Source organism: Artibeus jamaicensis, unplaced genomic scaffold, assembly GCF_021234435.1.
Source record: "Artibeus jamaicensis isolate MK-2021 breed Jamaican fruit bat unplaced genomic scaffold, CSHL_Jam_final scaffold_847, whole genome shotgun sequence".
Taxonomy (NCBI): Eukaryota; Metazoa; Chordata; class Mammalia; order Chiroptera; family Phyllostomidae; genus Artibeus; species Artibeus jamaicensis.
The window spans coordinates 11,327,214-11,353,166 of NW_026522057.1; the positions used below are offsets into that span (position 1 = coordinate 11,327,214).

The window sequence follows — 25,953 nt, forward strand, 5'->3', positions numbered from 1 at the left end:
AATACCTACCCGCAACAACCCTCTCCAGAGAGCTTTACTGCTCTCCCACCCCTAACCCTCCCACCCTCTCCTCTCTGGGGAGGGACGGAGGGGAAGCAAAGAGAGAAAAAGAGTTCTTCAAAACAGTAAATGTTCAGTTACTCTTATGCTTGCCATACCACACAAACGACTTAGTGCCACTCTCTCACCCCAGGGCTACTGGCATGACAAAGCGGCTGGTCTCACTGCGCTCATGCTAACAATAGAACTGTTCCATGAAGTAGCTTCCAAGGGTTCTTACAGGTCCATGGACAGAATCGTTACGGGGAGGTGTCTATTAACTATTTGATATCAGATGCAAAATTCATGTACTTTTCTGGGGAGAGAGTCCACAGATTTCAATCAAATGGTCAAAGGGGAAGTAACCTAAAAATGTTAAGAAACCCTGAGATGGTTCATAAGGGTCCCAATTCCTAGCCCAGGGGAGAGAACATAATGTTTCTAGACTAAAATTCAAGCCATACGGGACATGTGAACAGTGTAATGCAATTCAGCTGTGGTCAGGAGGGAAGTGCGTGAGTCAGGCAACCCCTTCCCCTCCCAACCCTGTATGTCCCATCACTTCCTTCCTCCAGAACGAGGGAGGACGGAGACTATGGGCAGGTGTCCCAGGCTGGGTATGGTGTTCTGAATGGCAGAAGAGACAGGAAGCAATTTTTGGTGACATAAGACAGGAAAGTTAGAGCTGGCAGCTGAAGGTGAGCTGGCTGGCCCCTGAAGGGAGTTCTCACCCGTAGGTCCCCAGTTCCTGGGAAGTACTCTCCATATTTATGAAAGGACACAGTCATGACCCGGTCTGTGGTATAGAAGGCCTCTTCCACGCCATCGCCGTGGTGAATATCAATGTCAATATACAGCACTCTCTGGTGATACCTAGGACCAAAAGGGGGTCAGGGATCTGGGAGCCCTTTCACAGTGGGACGCGCCAAGGGCGCCAGGTCCCAGCTTACCGAGCTGGCTGCCTCCCTCAGGTATCTCTAAGCACCAGAGTCGTGGAAACTGGCTGAAGTAAGGTGGAAGAGCGGCAGGGTGTCTCCACAGGCCTGACCAAGCCGACCAAGTCCGATCTTCCTACTCTATAGCCAGGGTCAACTCCGGCCACACAGGGACACTCTGGAGGCAGGATCTGAGCAGCACCTGCCCCTGATCTTGCCGTGGGCTCAGACCAAATCAAGACCCCGTCAAGGAGAGAATGGCCAGAGACACTCACCAAACATATCCTAGCCAGCACACTGCTAGGAAAAGCAAACTAGGGAGGCAAGCCCCGGGGAAAGGTAAGTGGGAACCTGGCCTAAGGTGCTCCTCCAAAAGACAAGGCCAGGCAGGCATACTTTAGCAGTTCCAGGATGGCCAAGACGATATCATTGACGTAACAGAAGCCAGATGCCTCGGACTTCTTTGCATGGTGCAGGCCCCCAGCCCAATTCACAGCGATGTCCGTCTGCTGCTTATTAAGTTTCACAGCACTTGCTGGGCGTGGGAAGAGAGAACATAAGCCTATTACCAAGCCACTCTCCCCCTCCCCCTCTCCCAAAGAAACCCAGAGAACCCAGTGAGAGGTAGGACCTGCCTATAAAAACAGCTGTACTGTACAGCCCACAAGCCAGTCTTCTCCCTCCTGCCTCATTCCAACAGGGCTGTAAACATGGGGTTAGTACTTTAAAAAACTATTTTCCAAACTGAAGGTGATAACCCCTCAGTAGACCTTAAAATTGGTTTAGTGGGTCATGACCAGTATATATATTTTTAAATAAAACAGAGTAGAGTAAAAATATGAGAATGACAGTAAAGGTAACTGCTCTTCAGTAAAACTGGCTTCAGAGTGAGAAAGGGTTATGAGTGCTTGTGTGTGTGTGTGTGTCTGTACACACAACCTAGACTGGAAGTATACATGTATTTCTTACTATGGTTCACAGTAAGACAAAATTTGAAGATATCAAAGGTAGTAGAGGCTTAAAGTACACACAGATCCAAGAAGTGAGAGAGAAATACACAGTCAAATGTTCAAGTGCATTTGTGGCATTTGTTAAAGTGTAATTTTAACAGCAATAAAAACATGAATAATCCAAATGACCCAACAAGAGGGAACCAATTGTATCAACTGAGGCAGGTCCATAACATGGAATAATCATGTAGCCATTAAAATTCATGCTGTATCTACTATAGAAAGAGAAACTTTAAAGATTTGCTAAGTAAAAAAATGCAGCCACAAATGTATATAGATATAATGCACGCATTTATATGAAACACAGATGAATATACGTTATGTCAAAATATATACACACAGAAAAACAAACGGACATACAAACTCCAAAACGGTGAGAATGGTTATCCATAGCAGTGTAATTGTAGGCATTTTTTTTCATGCACTTCTTTGTTTTCTGAGATTACATTGGGTGGTGGGACGGAGGGGGGAGGAGAGAAAACAATGATCATAAGAAAATAAGTATTTGTTAAGCCCTGGCTGGGTAGCTCAGTTGGTTAGAGCATCATTCTGAGTGTATCACAAGGTTGTGGGTTCGATCCTCAGACAGGGCACATACAAGAATCAACCAATGAATGCATAAATAAGTTGAAAAACAAATTGATGTTTCTCTCTCTCCCCACCCCTTCCTCATTCTCTAAAATCAATAAATAAAATAAAAATTAAAAAGAAAATAAATATTTGTTAAGAAAAAGTGTTTAGAGCAATCCTAGAGGTAATCTAGAAGTTACTAATGGAAGTGAGCAATATATAGGGCATCATTCTGATCTCAAAGATAACTACCATGCTCTTGTGTAAGACACAAATGATACTTCCCATTTTTATAGCACTATGCAATTCAAAAATTGCTTTTACATACAGCATCTCAACAAGCCGTAAGATCAGCAGGGAATTCCTGTACATAAGATCGCACGGGAGGAGAGGACAGATACGAATACTTGTCAGTACCATGTCAGAGGTTGAGCCTGGTTGGGATGGAACCAGGACATTTGGAAGACCTAGGCTAAAAACCCACAGGATCATTTCATATGGTCACAGATCAACCCTACTAGGATAGTGACCTCAAAGACAGATCTCACGGTTACAACCCAGCACAGCGCTCAGGGAGGGAGGTGTGTTCCTTACCCACAGAGCCACCAGTAGATAACTGACAGAACTCAAACAGGCCGTCAAATACCGGACAGTCCTCACCAACGTTGACTTGAAAGACATAAGAGAAAGGTTATTTTCCAGAGTTTCCTTTAGTTTGTGTTTAGAGATTTATGAGCTAATGGAGAAACCAGAATTTGGATTCAGAAGGCTTGGGTTCTAGTCCAGACTCTACTACTTACTGGCTGTGTAACTGGCTCATTGCATTTAACTTCGTTCAACTGTGGCTCATTATCTATAACAAGTGATCATGATATCCACCTCACCCAATTGTTGAGAAGATTAATAGAAATCTTACATGGGGAAGCATTTAGCAAGTAAGTACTTGGAAAATGCTGATTCATTCCTTGAGGGAGAAAAATTTAGCCTCTTCTTCCAGCCTGGGTTTTTTCCTGGACCTCACTCTGGCTGACCAACAAGGAAATGAAGGACAGAGACCTATAAAACTATCGTTCTCTGAACGTTTAACAACATGCCAAACACTGCTAAATGCTTTCCATACCTGATGTGATTTATCCTCACACAACCATATTAGGTAAAATTTGGTTCTATTTTTTAAATGAGGAAACAGGCTCCGAGAGGTGAACTGCTAGTAAACGGCAGAGGCAGTACTGAATGAAGTATTGGCCTATCTGTCCTAAAAGCCTATGAAAAATATACTCTGGCTTTTCCCCAGTGATTTCTCATTTGATTCTCGTAACAACCCCCTGAGCTGGATGGACAGATAACCCCAGTGCAGAGGAACAAGCACATACAGAGAAGTTAATTGACTCGTCCAAGGTTATACAACCAGGCAATGGCAGAAACAGTCCAGGTGTCTTGACTCTCACGGTCCAGTGCTCATTCTACTATACCCACAAGTGACAACTGGAGTAAAGTTATTTCAGGCCTAAAGGGGCAAAAGTACCAACTAACACATAATGATGAAACACATGCAAACCATAATGTAAATGAAATGAAAAAAGACAGGAAGGGAAGCACACCTGAAGGCTGTAGACTCACAGAGCTAGAGGAACCTTATGGCTCCAAGTCTCCTCTCAGAAAAGGAAACTGCCGAGACATCAATGATATACAGGAAGTTAGAGGCAAGGGTAGGGCTAGAGCCTTATTCTCTTGTCCCAGCCTTCCCACTGAATCCGCTGTTATAAAAAAGGGGTTCCCAAATTAGAGCAAGGAGGGGGACCCCTAAAATGAAGAGAAGAGGAGAGCCCAGCCTGGACTGTGGTGACCTACCTCTTGAGACACAGCTGAAGCGCAAGGTGTGCAATACCCACGAGAGTTACCAACTCTCACAATGCCCTAAACTTGGAGGGTGCCCTGATCTGATGTCCTGCCAACACAGTGATCTGAGGAAGCGTGGTCTGCGTGAGGGAGAGTGCAGTGGGTGGCTCTCTCCCCAGCTCCCTGGGTAAATACTGGGAGACTGTGTCAATAAGGACTTTGGTCCCTGGGGCCAGGCTATTTATCCACTGGCAACCGATTCCCCCCTCTGGCTGCTTCCTCCTGCAGTGGGTTTTGCCTGTTTGGGTTTCCAGAGTTTTGCTTGCATTCCCATTCGGGATGTGGAGCCTCCATGGGAGGAAACAGTGTTTTAAGACACAAGGAAAAAATATTTCCCTCCAGACCCCCAACCAACATGTGGCTCAAAAGGCCAGCCCATTGTTCCCAGCTCAACGAGTTGTGTGATTAGAGATGGAAAGGGGAAAATGGGAAAGCAGACCCTCATTTAGACTAATCTGTAAGGTGAGGAAGGATTTTTCTATGAGTTTTCCATTTTCTACTACAAATACTTTTCTCATTCTTAGGCTGGCTTTAGATGGAAGGTGAGCAATACTGGGTGAAAAATAGGGGAGCGGAAATGGGTAGAAAGGCAGTAAAAAGCATACTGCAGAAAGAGATGCACAGGATTGAACGCTGACTTCTGGACAACACTTACATCTTGGCAGTGGTGGTAATGGACAGGAGTGGGGAGTAGGAAAGAAAGGTATGTGATCAACAAGAGGTGCCCAGGGGGACTTCGATTATATTGGTAGTATTTTCTTTCTTAGATGGGTAGTGCGTACATGGATGTTCATTATGTTATTTCCTTATACTTCTTTTATGTCTGAAATATTTTATACGCAACATATTTAAAAACATTCCAGAATCAGGAGACTAGAATTCCATTCTCATTCTACCACTGGAGAATTCCTTTTTCCATTCTTTAAAAAAATTTTTTTAAATTTATTTTTAGAAAGGGGAGGGAGGGAGAAAGAGGAAACATCGAGGTGTGGTTGCCTCTTGTGCACCACCTACTGGGGACCTGGCCCACAATACAGGCATGTGCTCTGAGAGGGAACTGAACTAGCAACCTTTAGGTTCACAGGCTGATGCTCAATCCACTGAGCCACATCAGCCAGGAATTATTTTCCATTCTTGCTGTGTGACTCTAGCAAAAATATTTTACTTCCCTGGGTCTCAGTTTGTAATCTATAAAACGGATAAGAATGGTTCCAAATTTTACCACCATAAATCCCTTTTATCATGTTTCCACCATAAGCCTCATGTTCTGAAAGACTATCTGCCAAAAAAACTGCATTTATTCATGTTTCCATTTTCGCTTCTTATCAAGCTTCTCAAAGACTCAAAGTGACCACAAAGCATTTATCATTCTAGCCAAGAGCAAGGAAACCTGACTTAGTTGGTCTTGTTACAGGTACTACAGGTAGACTTTCCTAGGTTAGGTATTGGTAAATATTTTTAAAGAGCTCAGTTCTTACGTCCCTGGTACTTCTGCAGACACCCCTGGTTAAAAAGCACTGTACTAAGTGACATCTTTCTATAACCCTATAAATCAAGGCAATAAGGTACCTTGTGGTCCTTATTGAGGCCCACAAGATAGAAGAGCCTCATTCTTCCTACTCCACATCTTTAATGAGAGAAAAATCCCAGACCTAGTTTATGAATGCAAAAGTTTAGAGTGTTAGTTTCAGGAAAATTACAGCAATCTGGGAACCAGAGCCAAGCCTGTACACTCCCAAGGTCCTATTATTTTGTCTGCCTTGACAGATTTGAAAATAAAAAAAGTTGTAAGTCATACTAGCGAAAGCTACTATTCAGTGAGAATTAGTGCTTTGAATACATTATCTCATTCATCCCTGCCCCCAACCTCCACTATGAGATAGGCACTACTGTCTTCTTTTTAGAGAAGGGAAAACAGGCTCAGAGAGGCTAGGAGACTTACTCAAGACCATATTTCTACGTGGCAGAGCTAAGGGATTCAAATCAAAACAAGAAATTCATTTTCTTGCCTTAACACCAAGCTGCTCCTCTAGTAAGAGCCCTCTCTGCAGACAGTGGAGCCTGACTGCTAGCCTACATGGGTAATGAAAACCCCTAAAGCCACCTAGAGCAAAGGAATGAATTTGTCTCACCTTGAAAGGAAATAAGACCCTGCTAATTCAGAGAGCAAATACTTCACTTAGAGGGGCCAGCAGCTCCTGCAGTTGTGAAATGTAATGTTTCAAAGAACGTTTCTGTGGTTCTGTAATCATTACCTGCACAATTACTGCAACAAATAAATAACTTTCTGCTTTGGGACTCAGACTACTCGTGTCCAGTAGCAACAAACAAATGCCATAGATTTCCTGATATTTCAAAATAAGCTGTCATAAGCCATTAAAACCTCTTCTGAACAATGCTGTTACAGTACATTGACTTACTGAGATCTTAGGTGCCAAGTGAGAATTTCTAAAGTAACACAAGCAAAAAGTCATGTATGATAGTTCTTCCCAACTTTGAACATATTTCCCCCCCACAGCTATAATATTCCCCCAGAATTCCTACAAACTGAGTGTTGCTTCTGAGACGGAACCTGTTCTGAGTTTCAAGTCCCAGAGGGCAGGGGTAGAATCAACTCAACTCAAAGATTGTATCATCTAGAGTCTGTCCTAACCAGCTGCTGAATTCTTTTTTCTAATTATATTTTGATTATGCTATTATGGCTGTCCTAATTTTTCCCCTTTGCCCCCTCTACCCAGCAGCCTCCACTCTCTCAGGCAATTCCCATATCTTTGCTCACGTCTATTAAATTTTCAATGAATACTAACACAGTAGGAGCAGGTCAGTTGTACGGGATGACATCCAGTCCATTTTAAGAAAGAAAAATCTGAGGGGAAATGACTTGCCCAGTAGTTAGTTGTCAGAGCTGGGAGCAGTATCTATATTCCCACTCCCAGGTCGGTGCTTTTCCCATTACAATAACTATTGTTTTCTTGGCAAGATGTTGTGAACTTAACTAGACAGGGTTAAATCTCTGTTCCTTACAATCAGAAACAAGGAAAACCAGACTTGAGAAAAAAGTACTTTGGCACCCTTGGGAGGTAAGGGAAATCAGGTGTCAGCTGAATGGGAAGTACAGAGGAAAGCAGGCTGGGCCCCTCCAACTGAAAGAGAGATCCAAAGGGGAGCTTGAAGGCAGGGAGAGAACAGAATGGACTTACATCTCTGCATCTGCTTGCTATACTCAGACATGTTATCTGGGCGGATGGAGCGCAAGAATTTTATGTAGTCGTCACTGTGATACTTGGTCATCTCTTCAGCGTTGGCTTTGTGAGGCCGCTAGAGGGTAGAGAGGAGAAAGGGCATGTTATTCTGGACTACACACCAATCTTCACTCAGTCTAGTTTGAATGCATATCTGCCCAGCATTAAACTAGGTGCTAAAAAGGATAAAAATAAGTTATTGGTTAGATTCTGACCTCAAGAAACTTACAGTGTAATTAGGCAATAAAACTACCAAAGGAGAGTCATTATCAGAAGACTCAGACTGCAACTCAAACTCTGCTGCTTAGGCAAGTCTACCTCTTGAGCTTCAGTGTCCTCTTTTATTATAGACAGATAATACCTACCTTACAGGGGAGTTGTGAGAACTGAATGAGATTGTTAAATCTTTCTAAATTGTGAAGCGCTTTACAAACGATTACTTCTTCTTCCTCTTCTTTTTTTTGTATCCTTGCCCCAGGATACATTTATTGATTTGAGAGGGAGACAGAAAAAAGGAGAGAGAGAAACAGAGAGAAAATTGATGTGAGAGAGAAACAAAGACTGCAGGTCACAGGATGATGCTCCAACCAACCAAGCCACACTGGCCAGGGCCAAATTATTACTTCTTTTTATTTTATTTCTTAAAGATGTTATTTATTTATTTATAGACAGAGTGGGGGAGGGGCAGAGGGAGAGAAACATCCATGTCCAGCCACCTCTCACATGCACCCCACTGGAGACCCAGCATAGCCCAGGCATGTGCCCTGGCTGGGAACTGAACCAGTGACCCTTTGGTTCACAGACTGGCCCTCGATCCACTGAACCACACCAGCTAGGGCTACTTCTTTTTAATATCAAATATGACAATATATAATTATGGGCCAAATGGCTTCAAAAATTCAAAAAGAAGGGGTGACTAATAATTATAATACGAGGTCGGTCCAGAAGGAATCCAGCCATGTAATATGAAAAATACAGACATCTACTGAAGAAGATACAAGAAACATTGTACATAGGACAATGACGCCTCAGTCCCTTTCAAAGCAGGCACCTTGGGACCTCACACAGTTCTCCCAATTGCCATTAGCTGCCCCACCATATTTTCCTGAATCTCATCAACGGTCTGAAATCTCTTCCATTTCAAATGTAATTTTAGTTTTGGGAAAAGCCACAAGTCACAGGGCACCAAATCTGGGCTGTAGAGGGGCTGAGTCATCTAGGTGATTTGATGTTTCAACAGAAAACTCTGCAAGAGACATGATGCATGAGCGGGTGTGTTGTCATCAAGAAACTGCCAATCACCAGTTGCCCATAGCCGTGCCTTCTACATCATCCGAATTATTTTCCACAGAGGAATGTTCAAGCTTAACACAAAATCTGATGCAGACTAGTAGCTCTACTCAGTCATTTTGAATGCAACAGCCACACAGCGCACATGCTCATTCAATGGCGTCTACCACCCCACTGACTAGTACAGGGAAATCATCATTGTTCACACATGCACATTCCAGTTCACCCACCCTGGCTGCCAGGTTACATCGATGTCATGTAAACTATTCTCGTTATATTAACAGTGGCTGGACTTTTTCCAGACAGACCTTATAAATGGAAAATATTATAAATCATCATCACACCAACAATTCTGATGACATCTTTCCCTTTAAAACTTGACATAGTAATTTCCTGGGTAGTCCAACATTCTGATTTCTCCTTCCTTCTTTTAAAAAATTTTCTTCTCACCGACTGGTGTGGCTCAGTGGATTTGAGTGCTCGCCTGTGAACCAAAGGGTTGCTGATTCCATTCCTAGTCAGGGCACATGCCTGGGTTGTGGGCCAGGTCCCCAGTGGGTGGGTGGCACATGAGAGGCAACCACGCATTGATGTTTCTCTCCCTCTCTTTCTCCCTCTCTAAAAATAAAGAAACAAAATCTAAAATAATAAATTATCTTCTCATGCCCTGGCTGATATGGCTAGGTGGACTGAGTACAGGCCTATAAACCAAAAGGAACCACAAGGTTGCTGGTTCAATTCCCAGTCAGGGCACATGCCTAGGTTGCAGACCAGATCCCCAGTTGGGGGCATGCATGAGGCAACCAATTGATACATCTTTTGCACAGTGCTGTTTCTCTTCCTCTGCTTCTCCTCCATTCCCTTCTCTCTAAAAGTAAAATAAAATCTTTAAAAAAATTATTATTAATGTTGAACCTTTAAAAAAATTCTCTTCTCTTCATCCCATCAAGGTAGGTCTTCTTCAAAGATGACACTCTTCTAATTACAAATACTTTTATAGTTTATAAAGCATTTTCAACTAACATTCCCACATACAGCTAACACTGAGTGTTTCCTTGGTGCTAGTTACTGTTTCAGACACTTTATGTGCCATCTCATATGGTCCTTACAACCTTTTAAACTTCGTACTATTAGCATCCTCACTTTGAACTATAGCAGAGAGGTTAAATAATTGGCCCAAGGTTAGAAACTAGTAAACTGGATTAGGAAACTCTTGAGGTCTAGCTCCAGGTACAATGTGATTCTCATTTAATCCTCACTAAATATAATGAGAAATGTAAGACTGAAAGATGGACACTTTTATTAAAAAAAAACCCACCTACACTGAAAGAAGCAAGGCTTAGCTCCAAATACTAAGGTGTTTTTTTGTTTGTTTCTTTTTGTTTTACTATTTTAAGCCCTTTACTCTCTTGGCAATGTTATCCAAGCTCACTTTGACTATCTCCTCTAGACAGGTAACTATCCAAACTCTCCATCTTGCCATATTTTTTAGACTATAAGACACACTCCCCCCAAATTCTGGGCGGGGGAGAAAGGGGGTGCGTCTTATAGTCTGAATGTAGCTTACCTGACTCGCTGGAGGGCAGGGGGAGCAGCAGTGGAGCAGGGTCACAGGTTATTAAATATTTTACCACATTTTTCGCTTCAAAAATTTTCCCCCTCTAAAATCTTATGGGTTGGTGTATCTTGTAGTCCTAAAAATACGGTAATCTCTGTTCACAATTCCAACAGTTTCCCAGCCAGCTCCACCCACGAATCCCAGAGGCACTTCATATTTAATTTATCTTCCAGAACTTCTCTTTCACTATTTTTTGTGAATGATGCCAACATCCACACAGGCCGAAAACCTAAGTGTCAACTTTAACTCTATCCTTTCTTCCACTTCAATCAACTGTCAATCCCTTTTACATTATCCCTCCATAATCTTGATCACACCCACCACTATATTTCTCCTATGCTCCTCTTTCCTGGGTTTCCTGTTCTAACCACCATCCACCCAGTTGCTTAAGACAGAAGTCTGAGTTATCACCCTTGATTCCTCTTTCCTCGACTACTGCATTCCACTTGTCCTGAAACTACTGCCAGTGTATCTATCAAATCTGTCTACTTCCATCCCCAGGACACCACATTGGATTATGGCGATAATCTCCTAAGTGGTATCCCAGCTTCAACTTTAACAACTGTGAGTCTGTTCTCAATCCTATCGCCCTACAGCCAGAGTAATCTGTCTATATTTCAACTGAATCATGTCACATCCTCCTAAAAACCCTTCAGAGGCTTCATTACTTACAAGATCAAGTTTGAACTCTTTAACCTAGTTTGGGAAACCAAAATAATCTGGTCCTGATCCCTGCTCACCTTTTTAGAATCCCTCTAAATATTTTACAATCTAGCCCAGGAAATACCAAGTTCAAAGCAATTAAAAGAGCCAGTAGGTAAACTAACTTGGTACTTCAACAAAAAAATCTCATGCATTAATTGTACCATTCTGCCAAGCACAATTTTACTTGCAATTCTCCAACAGACTTCTCTCTCATCTTTAAAACTGTGCACATGCTATGGCCTACATTACTATTCTCTTCACTTCCTCTACTCAACCTTTAGGTTGCAATTGAAAAGGTAATTCCCCTAGAACACTGTCCTTGACCACTGTTTTCTCAGTCAAGAAACTCATGGATGCTGTAGCCACCTAGCTCAGGTGGTTAGAGCATTATCCCAATAAAGCCAAAGTTGCAGATTAATCCCTGGGGTCAGGACACATACCAGAATCAACGAATTGATATTTCTACTTCTTTAAAATGAATAAAAAAAGAAAAAGAAACTCACTGAAGTAATACCCCTAAGAATCCTGACTTCACTTATCATAAACATTCAAAGTGCATAGAAACTGCATTTGTTTGGTCCACCCTGGAAGGCCAGGAGCAGGTCTGTCTTTATTCTAAGGAACTAACTAGCACAATGCCTGGCACTTAGCAGGTGCTCAGTAAATACGTTGCCAAAATAAACTCTCACTTGGATTATTTTTGGCCTCCTAATTGGTCCCATTTATATCCAGCCTTATCCTCTTCCAATCCAGCTTCTGTAATGGTGTCACAAAAATCTTAAAAAGCCAATGCCCCATTCTCAAACATTCAATGGCTTCCTAACTATAAAAGATTCTGACCCTGGCCAGGTAGCTTAGTTGGGCCAAATATGCCAGGGTTGCGAGTTCAATCCCCAGTCAAGACGTATACAACCAATGAATGCATAAATAAGTGAAAAAAGAAATCAATGTTTCTCTAAAACCAATAACTTAAAAAAAAAAGATTCTAAAGTCTAACATGGTAATTGAGGATCTTTAGAACTTTCCTTTTCCAATCAAATCCCTCCCTGCCCTGTTTCATAAATATTATACTGCAGACAAACAGCTCTTCAACAAGACAGAGCGCCCCACCACAGTGTCTTTTTTTTAAAGATCATATTTATTTATCTTTAGAGAGGAAGGGAAGGAGAGAGGGAGAGAAACATCAATGTGTGGTTGCCTCTCATGTGTCCCCTGCTGGGAACTGGCCTGCAACCCAGGCATGTGCCCTGACTGGGAATTGAACCGTGATACTCTGGTTCGCAGGCCCGCGCTCAATCCACTGAGCTACACCAGCCAGGGCCCACCAGTGTCTTGATCATGTTCTTCCTGCAATCTGAAATTCATCTTTATCTCAAATTTCTGAAGGACAAAGGCCATCTCAAAAGCTGATTCTTTTACAAAGAAAAAGCAAATCTTACTCTAAGAACCCATCATCTTCCTTACCCTGACCTGTATGGCTCCGCGGGTTGGGCAATGTCCCAGAGACCTTTGGGTTGGGCAATGTCCCATAGACTGAAAGGTCTCCAGTTTGACTCCCAGTCAGGGCACATGCCTGGGTTGTAGGCCAGGCCCCCAGCTGGGAGTATATGACAGGCAACTGACAGATGTTTCTTCCTCTAACATTGATGTTTCTCTCCCTCTCTTTCTCTCTCCCTTCCCTACTCTCTAAAAGTAAATAAATGTAAATCTTCCTTAAAAAAAAAAAGCAACGAATGAATACATAAGTGGAATAAATCAGTATTTCTTTCCCTCCCTCTCTTGAATATCAATAGATAAAAAGTTAAAAAAGAAAATTCAAGAACAAGTAAATGAATACTATATATTGTTTAGGAACATACACATATGATAACTATTTTTTTAAGAGCAAGAGAATAAACACAAAATTTAGAAGAGTGATTGGGTTGTAACAATGTTCCCTGCATTATGAAAATATTAAGTAAGTAAATTAATACATAAAAAATAAAATCAATTAAAAAAAAAGAAGGCCAAGTATGAGCCTTCTTTTGATGCTTATGAGCCAAGGATAATGATTAACCCTATTCTGTGCATCTGAGGTCCAGTTAAAACAAAAATAAAACCCAGACAATCAAATGCAAAAATGGACAAAAAGCTTGAATAGAAACTTCAACAGGGAAATCTGAATGGTCAATAAATACCCAAAAAGATCTTCAAAGCTCACTAGTAACCAAGGAATACAAGTTAAAACAATCATAAAATACCATTTCACACTTACTCAAAATGGCAAAAAAAATTAAACTACATGAAAAAATCAAGTCAAAAAAATTAGAACGATGCAATTTTTCTCCATTGCTGGCAAGTGGAACCATGACGGCATTATCTAATAAGTGTGACTATGTGCACACCTCCTGACCCAGCAATTCTACTCCTAGTAAATCCTCCAGTGAAACTGCAGCATATCTGCACACATTTAAGAATGTTCACAGCAGCAGTGTTAATAATAGAACAAAACTAGAAACCAACCAAAGGCCCACCATTAATAAAATAGGCAAATTATAGTAACTCTTTCAATGAAATATAGTGAAAATAAATTCAGCCACATGCATCAATGTGCATGACTCAGGAACATGTTGAGCAAGCAAATCACATAATAAATATTATATGGCTTCATCTATGTAACATGCAAACATGTAACACTAAAACATGTACTGTTTATGAACACACACTGGTAAAACTATACAGAAAAGTCAGGAAGTAATAATCCACCCCCAAGTTCAGGGCAGAGGTTAACTCTGGGAAGATAGGACCAGAGAAAAGCACACAGGGCTTTAGCAGTCATGTAAACGTTCCTTTTCTTAAACTAAGTGGTATTAATTATAATGTGATTTGTTATATCTTATATATATTTTCTTTTTAAAAATATCTTACATATATTTTATGAAAATTCTTTCACATCTACAGTATTTTATTTTTTTTTAAGATTTTATTTATTTATCCTTAGAGGGGAAGGGAAGGAGAGAGGGAGAGAAATATCAATGTATGGTTGCCTCTCATGCGTCCCCTGCTGGGAACTGGCCTGCAACGCAACCCAGGCATATGCCCTGACTGGGAATCGAACCGTGATACTCTGGTTCGCAGGCCCGCGCTCAATCCACTGAGCTACACCAGCCAGGGCAATATCTATGACATTTAATAAAAATACTTAAAAAAAAAAAAAAAAAAAAGAACGAAAGAACAGCCCTGGTTGGTGTAGCTCAGTGGACTGAGTGCCAGTCTGAGAAACCAAGGATCACTGGTTCAATTTCTACTCAGGGCACATGCCTGAGTTCCAGGGCTGGGTCCCCAGTTGGGGATGTGAAAGAGGCAACCAATCGATATATCTCTTGCACATTGATGTTTCTCTCCCTCTTTTTCTCCCTTCCTTCCCTTCTCTCTAAAATTAAATAAATAAAATCTTAAAAAAAAAAAAAAAAGAACAGAAGGCGATGAATAAGAAGCCTGGGAATATACAAAATTAGCATCCGAGACAAGAAAGAGAGCAAGATTTTTGATTACGTAAATAGAAAGGTGCCTGGATGAAAGTGGGGATGTAGATTCTAGGAGAGATTAATTATACATATGGAGACAGAATTAGAGAAGGGACCAAAAAGAGTGGAATTGTTTGAAAAAGACCTCAACATGTCTTGTTCAGGTATAGGACAGAACACAGCACCTTCCATGAGAAGTCTAAGGAGTATCTTTCAGGACTGACTCTCAAAAGCCATCAATTTCAGGACAAACATTAAAATGGTTACCTGTGCTCTGGAAGCGGAATGCTAGGATCATAGCTCAGAGAAAGCAGAAGACGGAGAGATGAATGCAGACAAACAATGTTAGGGGAACAGGACAAAAGATTCACACTCATTGCAAAAATAGGGCCAGAGACAGAAAAAGATCACATTAAAGATAACAAGGTCTAGATATTTCGGAAGAAGAGGTATAATATTGAGGTTTTGCTTCAGAAGTTTATAATAAGAATACCACACACACGAGATCATTGCCAATAAGGTATTTTATTTTCTGTGAGAGCCACTGTTGGTTGCTTCCTGAAGAGCCATTCGAACCCTTCTCTCTTGGTGACATATCCCAGTTTGCTTAGGTATTAATGTACCCAACCCCAGGGATCAAATATGATTAATCTAAGCCAACTGCTGGTGATGAGCTAAGCATGGCAAATGACCAATTGAAATTTAAGGGGAAATGTGTTGGGAACTTTCTGGAGAGTTTTCCTCTTTAATCAAAGGGGGAGTATTAGGTGGGAACCATGGACAGCGGTCCACTTACTCCTGTCCCATTCCTCTTTAGGTTCTGCTCTATGAAGACATGCTATTTGGAGACAGCCATCATGTGACTTCAAGGCAAAAATATGAGGATGAAATCACATAAGCTATGGATGGCTAAGGGTAGAATAAGCCTGGGTCCCTGATGACGTAGACAAAAAAAATCCTAAGAACATCTACCTCTAGACTTCTTGTTAAAAGGTTGTTTAGGAAGGAAAAAAAGGACAAATGGACAGATACAGACACTGGAATCAGAGAGATATGGTTTGGAATATCTTAGCCCGTCTATTAAAAGCTATGTGACTTCGGGCATGTTAATTATCCTCTCTGAGCTTGTCTTCTGAGCTATAAGTTAGTTATTATAAGAAGTACATAAAATAGTCCTGGCTGGTGTGGCTCAGTGGACTGAGGGCCAGCCTGCAAACCAAAGGGTCGCTGGTTGATTCCCAGTCAGGGCACATGCCTAGGTTGTGGGCCAGGTCCCCAGTGAAGGGCGCCTGATAGGCAACCACGCGCTGATGTTTCTCTTCCTCTCTCCCTCCCTAAAAATAAATAAATAATAAAATCTTTAAAAAAAATAGTTACGTAAAATAATAGGGAACCCTGGCCAGGCACCTAGCAATCAATAAATGTTAGTTTACTTTTCCTGTCACTTGAAGATAGAATCCATTTTTAAATTTCTCAATATCTCTCATAGAGGTTAATACAGTCCCTGGGGTATGACAGTTCTCAACAAAAATATGCTGAATACAAGAAAGAGGGCTTGAGGTGATTCTTGAAGATGAGTAAGCTGAGTGGGCCTAGTAAATAATCCTTCCAGTCAGGACAGGGTGGAAAGAGGCAGAATCTGATCTGACTGACTTGGAAGGCGAAAGGGGGAGAGGCAAGAAAGGAGGCAAGTTGGTGCCAGACTGGCATGATGCAGATGTGCAATAGATAGCTCCGGGAGGTCTCGGTGCTTACTCTTCTACTATCTAAACTCTAGTCTGCTCTCCAGAGTCCCTGAAAATCTTGCTACCTTTTATGTTTTTCATTCTCAGCTGCCTTTCACACCTGAAAAACCTTTGGTCCCAAGGTATGTCTGTTCCTGTCTACCTTCTCTCTGGCTTCCCCAACTGCCTCTATGGTATCTTAGACACATGACACAGCCATCTGGGAAGGAAAACTCATCCCCTTTCATTCTCTGGAATGGTGAGGAAAGACACTGCTGTTGCTAGGTTACTTAAGCTGCTGGCACACTTTAACAACAGACTCTTATGCTCTTACCATAAGGCAACATGGGCCCCCAGATCCTCTTTATTTATCTCATTTGGACCTTTGCAACAGCCTCCTAACTGGCCTCCATGCTTCTAAATTGCATGCCTATTCCTATTTCTCTTTCACGTTAAAATACCTCACTTATTATTCACTGCCTCCAAAAGAGGTTCAAACTGGGAACCTTTGGATCAAATTTTGTTCACAGATGTACTGATGTGTTTCTATTTGTACAGCTTTAAACAAAAAACTGCCTTGGCTGGTGTGGCTCAGTGGGTTGAGCACCAACCTGTGAACAGAAAGGTTGTTGGTTCAATTCCCAGCCAGGGCACATGCCTGAGTTATGGGCCAGGTCCCCAGTTGGGGGCATGCAAGAGACAGCCGATTTATATTTCTCTCACACATTCACACATCGATGTTTCTCTCTTCTCTTTCTCCCTCTCTTCCCCCCTCTCTAGAAATGAATAAATATTGCCCTGGCTGGTGTGGCTCACTGGATGGAGTACTGGCCTGTGAACCAAAAGGTCACCAATTCAGTTCTCAGTTAGGGCACGTGCCTAGGTTTCAGGCTGGGTCCCTGGTTGGGGCAGTATGAGAGGCGACTGATCGATGTTTCTCTCCCTCTTTCTCTCCCTCCCTTACCCTCTCTAAAAATAAATGAACGAAATCTTTAAAAAAAGTTTCTTAAAGAAAGTAAATTAATAAATAAAATCTTAAAAAAAGAACAAATTGGGCCAACAAGTCCTTGTTGGAGATTTTTGTTGGGAGGTTTTACATAATAATCTGGATATCTAGCTTCTGTTTAAAAACTGAAAGATGCAGCAGAGATCACTAAAAGCTGAGTCAGTCTACACTCTCTAGTTACTACACACTTGGTACTAGTTCAATACCCAATCACAACTTTTTTGTTTCATTCAGCCTTTCATTTTAAAATTTTAATAAAGTGTTTTTTTGTTTAAGATTTTATGTATTTATCTTGAGACTGGAAGGAAGGGTGAGAAACATCGATGTGTGAGAGGAACACTGATAGGTCATCTCTTGTACACCCTCAAATGGGGACCTGCCCCAAACCCAGGCATATGCCCTGACTGGGAATCGAACAGGAGACCTTTTGGTTCATGGGCTGGCACTCAATTCACTGAGCCACAACAGCAAGGGCCCCAATCACACAGTTTTTAGGCACTGGATTGTTTGACCCTGGCCCATCAGAGCTGCTTAGTACAGTACATCCAATCTTTACTGACCTCTCCAGCTCTAGCGGCCTTCACTTACACCTGTGAACTTTACACTATAGTAATACCTGCACACTAAACTACTTGTATTTTCCCCAAATACACCAGATTGTTCTTACCTTTCTGTCTTTTTGTATATGTTCTTCCCTTGGCCTAGAATACGAGTCCCCCTCCTGAATTCCAGGCTAGATTCCATTCAACCTTTGAAACTGCTCAGATATCACCTCTGGGAAACATCCCAAGGCTCCCTTTCTCCTACATTCCCCCTTATCGCTATATCTTGAACATTTTTTAATTGTTGCACTTACATACTATAAATTATCTGTGTACATGTCAGTCTCTAGCACAAGAGTAAACTCCTCAAAAACAGAATTTCTATAATTTACAGTGGTTGTCTGCCACATAACAGCCACTCAACACATGTTTGATGAATGAGTATTTAAGAAAATAAGATAATAGCCCTGGCTGGCGTAGCTCAGTGGATTGAGCGCGGGCCTGTGAACTAAACAACTGTGGTTTGATTCCCAGTCAGGGCACATGCCTGGGTTGCAGGCCAGTTCCCAGCAGGGGATCTACAAGACGCAACCATACATTGATATTTCTCTCCCTCTCTCTTTCTCTTTCCCTTCCCTTCTAAAGATAAATAAATAAACTCTTAAAAAGAAAAGAAGATAATAAATGACCTAAGGGAAACCAGAGCTGATGAGATCAGGAGGAGGTAGAGCTCCCAGTAACTCACATAGATTTCCATTTTTCGGTAGAGACCATAGTTAAGTAGCAAATTGTGAGTCATGCGGATTCGGTGAGGCTTCATTGGGTGGCCTTGTCCATAATAGTAATTTCCAACATCCCCTAAAGAAGAAAGAGTGACAGTTTCAGTGACATAGTTAGACCCACTCTCAAAAGAACCCAGGAATTTTCCCAATAAACTCCTAGGCAAACTGTCTTTCTGGCTCTGGCCAGTGTGGCTCACTGGGTTGGGTACTGTCCTATCAACTGAAAGGTGGAGGTTCAATTCCAGTCAGAACCTGGGTTGCAAGTTCAGTCCCCTGGGGCATGTATATAAGTCAACCAATCAATGTTTTTCTCTCACATTGATGTTTCTCACCCTTTCTCCCTCTCACCCCCTCTATAAAAAAAAAAAATTAAACACACACACACACAAAACAAACCTCTCTTTCTGGTTCACTGTAATCTCTAAAATTCTCATGCATCTCAAGGAAAGATAACTCCAAAAGAAAAAAAAAGCAGCGGATCCTGGAGAGGTCAGATGAATGTCACTTCTAGCCCAGTTTCTTCCCCTGGGACTCACAGGCACTACTAGAACTATTAGAAAGTGTGAGGGGTTCATTCCAAAACTACTTGGAAGAGTAGCCAGTGAGGTGACACTGTATCTCCAAGGAATCCACTCCCACAAAAGAAAAATAACAATCAATACTGAAGATTATTTTAAGCCACAGTTCGCCTCTTACACATTGTGACACTTTATGGTGTCAGAGCACATTCACGTTCATTTTCTTACTGGATCCTCACAATAACTGTATAAAACAGTTAAGACAGGAAGTTTTATTCCCAGTTTATAGAAAACTACTCTATCATCTCTTGCTTCATCTATAGCAATACCCTTCTAATTGGTCCTCTGCCTTCAATTTAAAGTATCTGCCTTACTATCACCAGTCATTCCCTCAAAAACAGCTCTGATAATATCACCACCCCTCTCCTGCTCAAAAATCTTTAATGGCTTCCCATACCCCACAGGATGAAGAATACAGAACTACTTCAGTCCTGCCTGGGGTAGTTGGCTTGGACTGCTGACTTGTGAATCAAAAGGTCACTGGTTCAATTCACAGTCAGGGCACATGCCTGGGTTGCAGGCCAGATCCCTGGTTGGGGGTGTATGAGAGGCAACTGATCAATGTTTGTCTCACATACCAATGTGTCTCTCCCTCTATTTCTCCCTCCCTTCCCCTCTCTAAAAATAAATAAAATTTTTTTTTAAATTATTTATTTATTTAGTTTTAGAGAGAGGGGAAGGGAAGGAGAAAGAGAGGGAAAGAAACATCAATGCATGGTTGCCTCTCATGTGCCCCTCACTCGGGACCTGGCCTGCAACCCAAGCATGTGCCCTGACTGGGAATCGAACCAGTGACCCTTTAGTTCGCAGGCCAGTGCTGAATCCACTGAGTCACACCAGCCAGGGCTAAAAATAAATAAAATCTTTAATAATAATAATAAAAAAGGAACTTCAGTAACCTGGCATTCAAGGACCTTCTTAATGTACCATTCCAGATTCACCACACCACCCTCTTCCACAACTCTCTCCCTCTCTATCCTCTAGCTGCCAGTAGACAAACTACTATGGCCTTTGGGCCAAATACAATTGGATGCCTGTTATTTTGCAAATAAAATTTTACTGGCACACAGCCATGCTGAGTTTATATATTGTCTACAGCTGACTGCACATTATAATAGCACAGCTGAGTAGTTAAATAATTGTGACAGAGATCCACCCATATGGCATGCAAAGCCTAAAATATTTACTATCTGACCCTTTACAGAAAGTTTGCCAGTATCTGCTCTAAACACACTGGATTATTATCAGCATCCTGAACACAGCAATTGCCTTCACCAAATATTCTCAGTTCAGACTGTTCCTTTGACCTGGAAAGTCCTGTTTCTGATGATCTCATACTACAGGGCCCAGCTCAAGCTCCGAACATATTCTTGATCAGAATAAATGGTCTTTTCCTGACAATTTGTATATAGCACTTAATTCATTTTGTTTTGTGTCTGAATTACTGACATATCTACTTATATCCACAGGACTAGGGAGCTCCTTTAAGGCAAGGACAAGTATACCCTGTATATCACAGAAGCTCAATAAATATTCAAAGACTTGAACTGAGACTCAGAGATGTTAAGTTGAATCTCAAAATGGCACATGAGTGATCTGGGGTCCACTCTTCTGACTTCAAATCCAGTGTGCTAAAAGCTACACTGGGTTTCCTAGGTGCCTACTTCAGTTTGCACTTAATCTAGATGGCTCTGTGAGTCTACTTGGTTGAAAGTTCCTGTAACAATATTCCATAACCTAGTGAACTGTACACCCAAAGATCTCTCCGTAGGAGTCCATCAGGATGAGGCAGATTTTTCAGCATCCGTGAAAAAAAGGTCCCAACCTCTAACCCATTGGTTTGGTTGGTGCCAAAAAGAGGCTTCATTCCAGGGATCAATGTACTGTGGGGAATGCCACCAACGGCATCCAGGCCACACTCCAATTCTCTTTGATATAGGCACAGCCTGGGGTAATGAGAAATTTCTAAACAGTTGGATATTTAGGATCTTATCCTCTTCTCTATTTCTCTTTAAACAGACTTTATTTTTTAGAACAACTGCAGATTTACAGAAAATTACAAAGACAGTAGAGAGTTCTCAGATACACACAACCAATTTCCCTTATTATTAACATTTTACACTAGTAAAATAAGTATTTGTTATAACTAGTGAACCGACATTGATACATTAACTAAAAGTCCATACTTGACTCAGATTTCCTTACTTTTTATCTAATGTCCTTCCATCCTCTTCTAATCTTAGTGAGGCCTCTGAGAGCAGGGACTATGCTCTCAGCCAGAGCCACAAGCCAGAGTACAGCTTATAAATGGCATTCAATAGGGACCCTTGTCCTATGCAGACACAGACTTTGAGATGTGGTAGCAAGGAAGGTGAGCAAAAAAGTTGTCCCCAGGGCCCCTCAAATAATCTTATCAGCCATACTGATTGGGTAGAATAGGTAGGTTCTCAAGGTATTGGCTGAGACATCCAGATGCAGATCCAATTTATCGGCAGTCAGTAGTCACATGGCCAATTTCATGATAAATAACTGGATTCCTGCTTACCCATTCTTTGGTATAGGCCTTGATCCCTAGCAACTCCCTTGCCTGGATCTAGCCAAGGCTTAGACTTGAGGAACTAAGATAACTTATCTATTTCTTTCACATTTCTTTTTTTTTTTTTAAGATTTTATTTACTTATTTTCAGAGAGAGGGGAAGGCAGGGAAGAAAGAGAGGGATAAAAATATCAATGTGTGGTTGCCTCTTGTCTGCCCTCAACTGGGGACCTGGCCCACAACTGCCAGGGCCCAGGCATGTGCCCTGACTGGGAATCAAACCAATGACCCTTTGGTTAGCAGGCCAGCACTCAATCCACTGAGCCACGCCAGCCAGGCATTTTTCACATTTCTTATTTTTTTATTTCAATACTTAAAATATTCAAAGATGAAGTATCATATTCACTGACATGTCTATGGAAGATATACCGAACAAAGCATATAGGTATTCCACAATTATAAGATACAAAATACCTTATCTAGACGGCTAAGGGAATACCTGAGGGTAGGGTCCAGAGATGCCATCCTCTTAAATAATTTTATTAAATATGCCCTCTTAATAATTTTTAATTAGGTTGCTGAGAGACTTTAAATGAAATAATTCTTTTTATTTAGATACGACTTTTAAACTTTACAAGTGCTCTCCCCACTGTTTTCACAGGAGAGTGACATGAGGCTATAAAAGTAAAGTAACTTGCCTGATACTACAAAGCCTCTGAGTAGCAGAGGCAAATCTGAGTCTCAAGCTAGTGACCTCACTGAAAAACTGTTTCTTTTATTTCTTACTTTTTAAAAATATTACTTATGCTATTACAGTTGTCCCAATTTTTCCTCCTTTATCCCTCTCCACCCAGTCCCCCACCCCACTCCCTTATGCAATCCCCACACCATTCTCCATGTCCTTGGGTCCTGCATACATATTCTTTGGCTAATCCCTGCACCTTCTTTCAACCAGTCCTCACCTACTTCCTCCTCTTACAGTTTCTTAAAAAGTAAAAAGTCTCAACTTTTTAACTCCAGCTAAAATGGAGGCATAGATAGATACACTTTGCTTCCTCGCACAGCCAAAAGGACAACCAATTTAAAAACAAAAAATGACCAGAACTGCCAAGGAAACTAACTAAGGAGTTAAAGAAGAAACATTCATCAAGACTGGTAGAAGGGGCAGAGACGGGCAGCTGAAGCAGAGAGGACACGTGGCAAGGCGGAGGCTGGGGGACCAGGTGGTCCCATATTCACATGTGGGTAACTGGGAGAAACAACTGTGGAACAAGACAAACTGAGCAACCCAGGGTCCAATGACAGAAACTAAAGCCTCAAAACCTCTGGCTATAAAAACCTGTGGGGGGTTTCGGCAGTGGGAGAAACTCTCAGTCTCACAGGAGAGTCTGTTGGAGGGACCCAAGGAATCCCAGAATGTACACAAACCCACCCACCCAGGAATCAGCACCAGAAGGGCCCAGTTTGCTTGTGGGTAGTAGAGAAAATGACTGAAAGCAGGACAAGAGAGCAAGTGGCATTGTTCCCTCTCTGACCCCTCCCCCACATACAGTACCACAACACAGCAAAGTGAGTTGTCTCGCCCTTGTGAATACCAAAGTCTCCACCCCTTAAAACATAACAAGTGTGCTGAGACAAAGAAATATGGCCCAAATGAAAGAACAGATCAAAACTCCAGAAGAAGCCCTAGCTGGTATGGCTCAGTGGACTGAATGCTGGCCATTGAACCAAAGGGTTGCCAGTTTGATTCCCAATCAGGGCACATGCCTGGGTTGCAGGCCAGGTCCCTGGTACAGGAAGCGGGGGCAGGTAGGGTGGGCAGTGGGAGGGTGCTGAAGGGCAATTACATACTGATGTTTCTCTCCCTCTCTTTCTACTTCCCCTACCCTCTGCCTAAAAGTAAATAAATAAAATCTTTAAAAAAAAAAACCTCCAGAAAAAGAACTAAGCAACAAGGAGATAGTTAATCTATGAGATGCAGAATTCAAAACATTGATTGCTAATCAGGATGCTCACAGAAATGCTTGAGTACTGACCCAAAATAAAGGAAAAAGTGAAGGCTATACAAAGTGAAATAAAATATACAGGGAACCAGTCCTGGCTCGTGTAGCTCAGTGGATTGAGTGTGGGCCTGCGAACCAGACAATCGCAGTTCAATTCCCAGTCAGGGCACATGCCTGGGATGCAGGCCGTTTCCCTGCAGGCCAGTTCCCAGCAGGGGACGCACAAAAGGCAACCATACATTGATGTTTCTCTCCCTCTCTCCTTCCCTTCCCCTCTCAAGATAAATAAATAAAATCTTAAAAAAAAAAAATATATATATATACAGGGAACCAACAGTGAAGGGAAGAAAACTGGGACTCAAATCAATGATTTGGAACAGAAGGAGGAAATAAACATTCAACCGGGACAGAAAGAAGAAACAAAAATTCAAAAAAATGAGGAGAGGCTTAGGAACCTCCAGGACAACTTTAAAATTCCAACATCTGAATCATAGGGGTGCATAAAGAAGAACAAGAGCAAGAAATTGAAAACTTATTTGAAAATATAATGAAAGAAAACTTCCCCAATATGGCAAAGGAAATAGACATGCAAGGCCAGGAAGCTCAAACAGTACCAAAGAAATTGGACCCAAGGAGGACCACACCAAGACATGTCATAATTAAATCACCCAAGATTAAAGATAAGGATAGATTCTTAAAAGCAGCAGAGAAAAGGAGAGAGTCACCTACAAAGGAGCGCCCATAGACTATCAGCTGATTTCGCAAAAGAAACTCTACAGGCAAGAAGGGGCTGGAAAAAAGTATTCAAAGTCATGAAAGGCAAGGACCTACATCCAAGATTAGTCCATCCAGAAAATCTATCATTTAGAATGGAAGGGCAGATAAAGTGCTTCCCAAATAAGACAAAGGAGCTATCTTTAAGATCAAGTTAAAGGAGTTCATCATTACCAAGCCCTTATTATATAAAATGTTAAAGGCACTTATCTAAGAAAAAGATCAAAACTATGAACAAATGGGCCCTAACTGGTGTGGTTCAGTGGATTGAGCACCCGCTTATGAACTGAAAGGTTGCTGGTTCAATTCCCAGTCAAGGCACATTCCTGGGTTGCAGACCAGATCCCCAGTTGGTGATGTATGAGAGGCAACCATTCAATGTTTCTCTCCCTCTTTCTTCCTCCTTTCCCCACTCTCCAAAAATAAAATAAATAGCCCTCGCTGGAGTGGCTCAGTGAATTGAGTGCTGGCCTGCAAACCAAAGGACCATTGGTTCGATTCCCAGTCAGGGCACATGCCTGGGTTGCAGGCCAGTTCCCAGCAGGGGACTCATGAGAGGCAACCATACATTGATATTTCTCTCCCACTCTTTCTCCTTCCCTTCCCCTCTCTCGAAAAATAAATAAATAAAATATTAAAAAAAAAACAAAACCTGAACTTAAAGAAACAAAAACAAACTAAGCAAACAACTAGAGCAGGAACAAAATCACAGAAATGGAGATCGCATGGAGGGTTATCATCAAGGAAAGGGAGAGGAGGAATGGGGAAAAGATACAGGGAATATTGGTAGGTAGAAAAATACATGGTAGGTAGAAAATACACAGGGGGAGATTAAGAATAGTACAAGAAATGAAGAGGCCAAAGAACTTATATGTATGACTCCTGGACTTGAACTAAGGGGGGGATGGTAGAGGAAAAGGAGATCAGGGTGCAGGGGGATAAAGGGGAGAAAAAAATTGGATAACTGTAGCAGCATATTCAATAAAATATACTTAAAAAAATAGTAAGAAGTCTCGCCCTGGCCTTGTGGCTCAGTTGATCACCCCAATGCGCAGAGGTTGTGGGTTCAATCTCTATTCAGAGCACATACAGGAAGCAATCAATGAATACATAAATAAAAGAAACAACAAATCATCATTTCTCTCCCTCTTTCTCTAAAAATCAACAAAAAATTACAAGTTAAAAAAGTAAGAA

General features: G+C 41.7%; 1 protein-coding gene across 1 annotated transcript in view; it reads right to left on the bottom strand.

The window, feature by feature from the left end:
- HDAC1 (histone deacetylase 1) overlaps positions 1-25,953 on the bottom strand; it is a 34,171-nt gene that overhangs the window by 4,920 nt on the left and 3,298 nt on the right. The window contains exons 2-6 of the mRNA XM_037149424.2: positions 18,832-18,944; positions 7,654-7,771; positions 3,149-3,223; positions 1,371-1,509; positions 771-912 (exon numbers count right to left, since the gene is read on the bottom strand). Of these exons, the coding sequence (XP_037005319.2) occupies positions 771-912; positions 1,371-1,509; positions 3,149-3,223; positions 7,654-7,771; positions 18,832-18,944 (587 nt within the window). The remainder of the gene's footprint in view (positions 1-770; positions 913-1,370; positions 1,510-3,148; positions 3,224-7,653; positions 7,772-18,831; positions 18,945-25,953) is intronic.